General features: G+C 44.8%; 1 protein-coding gene across 1 annotated transcript in view; it reads right to left on the bottom strand.

The window, feature by feature from the left end:
• The window catches only part of ADGB (androglobin), a 330,382-nt gene extending 329,462 nt beyond the window's left edge, over positions 1 to 920 (bottom strand). Inside the window, 1 exon segment of the mRNA XM_006872054.1 lies at positions 847 to 920. Coding sequence (XP_006872116.1) covers positions 847 to 920 — 74 coding nt within the window.
• Between the last annotated feature and the right edge of the window lie 1,043 nt (positions 921 to 1,963).

The following is a 1,963-nucleotide window of genomic DNA, read 5'->3' as shown; positions in this document are numbered from 1 at the left end:
CACTTAGTAACAACACCCTTTATGGAAGCAGCTTGCCAGGCCTTTCTTCTGCAGCACATCTGGGTGGGTTTGGTTACCAGCTGAGCTCAAAGCATCAGTGACACTTAGGGACCTGATGGACAGTGAATACTAGGAACCAGTGAACAGAAATCCAATGTTGGAGGAAGAGGAGGGGAGGAGATACAGAAGCAATTCTCAAAAAAATACAAATCCAAAGATAAAGAACTCTTGTTCACACCTCTATGTGCCGTAGCCCCAGCAACAGCAACAATACTGATGACTCCACCAAAGCTTGGCAGCTCTCTCACAGCTGACAAAAATTTTAGATATTTTAGAAATGCAAACAATCGCTCAAATTCCATGTTATCAATAATTGGGTATCTCTAGAAAAAGAAACACAAAAAAGCACACAAATACAACACTAAATACACCCAGGTAAGAGAGGTAACATAAGAATTCCATGAGCTAAGGCTGAATGCTTTTTTCTGAGATAAAAATAAATAACTTACATTATTTATATTGCTTTTAACTTTTTCAAACCATCTCACGTCCAATTTCATCGTGTTGAAGGCCTTTAATTTTTAGGGACAGAGACAAATCAGGGAATCACAGTTTGGGGGAACCATCTCAGCAGTGTTTCTCTCTCTCACTATGGGAGTCCAGAGAACAGCGCCCCCAAATGGAGGCGGGGAAACCAGGGACTCCAGAGTGAGAGGGACAGAGAGGCTGCAACTGGGCCCAAGGAATCTTGATCCTGGCAGGGTCAGCTACAAAGAAGCCACCTGTAGATAACAAAAAGGACTCAGGGTCTTGCCCAAGCAGGCTAAACAGATAGAGATGCCTTACTCTTTAGATTTGTCCCATCCATGCATTGAATTGATACGATGCACTTCTTTCTTTTTTGATTGTTTGGAGGTCATGGTAGAGGCCTAACAATACTGCCGCCGAGCGGAACTTTAAGCAGCTTGTGCGATCCTAGGCTCCGCGCGTCTGCGGTTGCCAGGAGACGGAGGCAGCATTCCGTGGCCACAAGGCGCTGGGGAGGCTGTTCTTAAGGGGGGCGGAGTCGGCTCAGGGGGAGAGGAAGTGACTCTGGGAAAGACGAGAAGGGAGTGTGGGTCCATGGGAGAGGGGGAGGGGAGCGGCTCAGTGCGGGTGCAGGTAGGCTCCTCCAGGGGCTGGCTCTACGGATGCGGGTGGGAGGGGCAGGAGCTCCTAAAGCATAAGGAAATTGAGGAAGGAGGTCTGGCCACTGAGTACCTGGGAGTGCTCCTTTTATGCTCATTCTGTTTGGCCTTGTACTTCCAAACCAAAGACCTACATTAACCAACTTTCTTAAGAAAGTTAAGGTATTTTGACAATGCAGCCCTCACCCCAGATTTCCCTTGGGCTGAACATAAGGTGTTCTCTCAATAATTTCTAATGAAACAATAATGGCACTTGGGATTTTCTGGTGCCTTGAAAACTGTGGGCCAAGAAATGATTACAGAGGCTTAAGAGAGAGCCCTGCAGCGAATATCAATCAAGGTTTACAGTTAGACTATGGTGATGTCTAGAATGAAACAAATCAGATCTCTTGTGTGTTCATGTGCAAGAATTCATACAAATTATGAAACCTAAGACCCTTGGTACCATCTCTAGATATGGCATTGGAGCCAGGTGGCAGTTATCCAATCAAATGACGACCTATTAAGGCGCAGGCTGAAGGTTCAGTCAATCCTGCCAGGCATTTATGAGTAATCTTAAATTGAGCAAGCCCCTCCCTTTAACCACTGCTCACTGGGAAACCCTGTGCAAGGTTGCTATGAGTAAGAATCTACTCTACTTTTCACCAAGAAAGTAAAAAGCCCATGGAATGGGAAAAAATCTTTTGTAACTACATATCAGATAAGGGACTAATCTCTAAAATGTATAGAAAACTATAATACATCTACAAGAAAAGAACAAAAGATCCTGTTTTAAA

Source organism: Chrysochloris asiatica, unplaced genomic scaffold (assembly GCF_000296735.1).
Source record: "Chrysochloris asiatica unplaced genomic scaffold, ChrAsi1.0 scaffold00182, whole genome shotgun sequence".
Classification (NCBI taxonomy): Eukaryota; Metazoa; Chordata; class Mammalia; order Afrosoricida; family Chrysochloridae; genus Chrysochloris; species Chrysochloris asiatica.
Note: the sequence above shows the minus strand (reverse complement) of the source record. Positions and strands in the feature narration are given on the sequence as shown.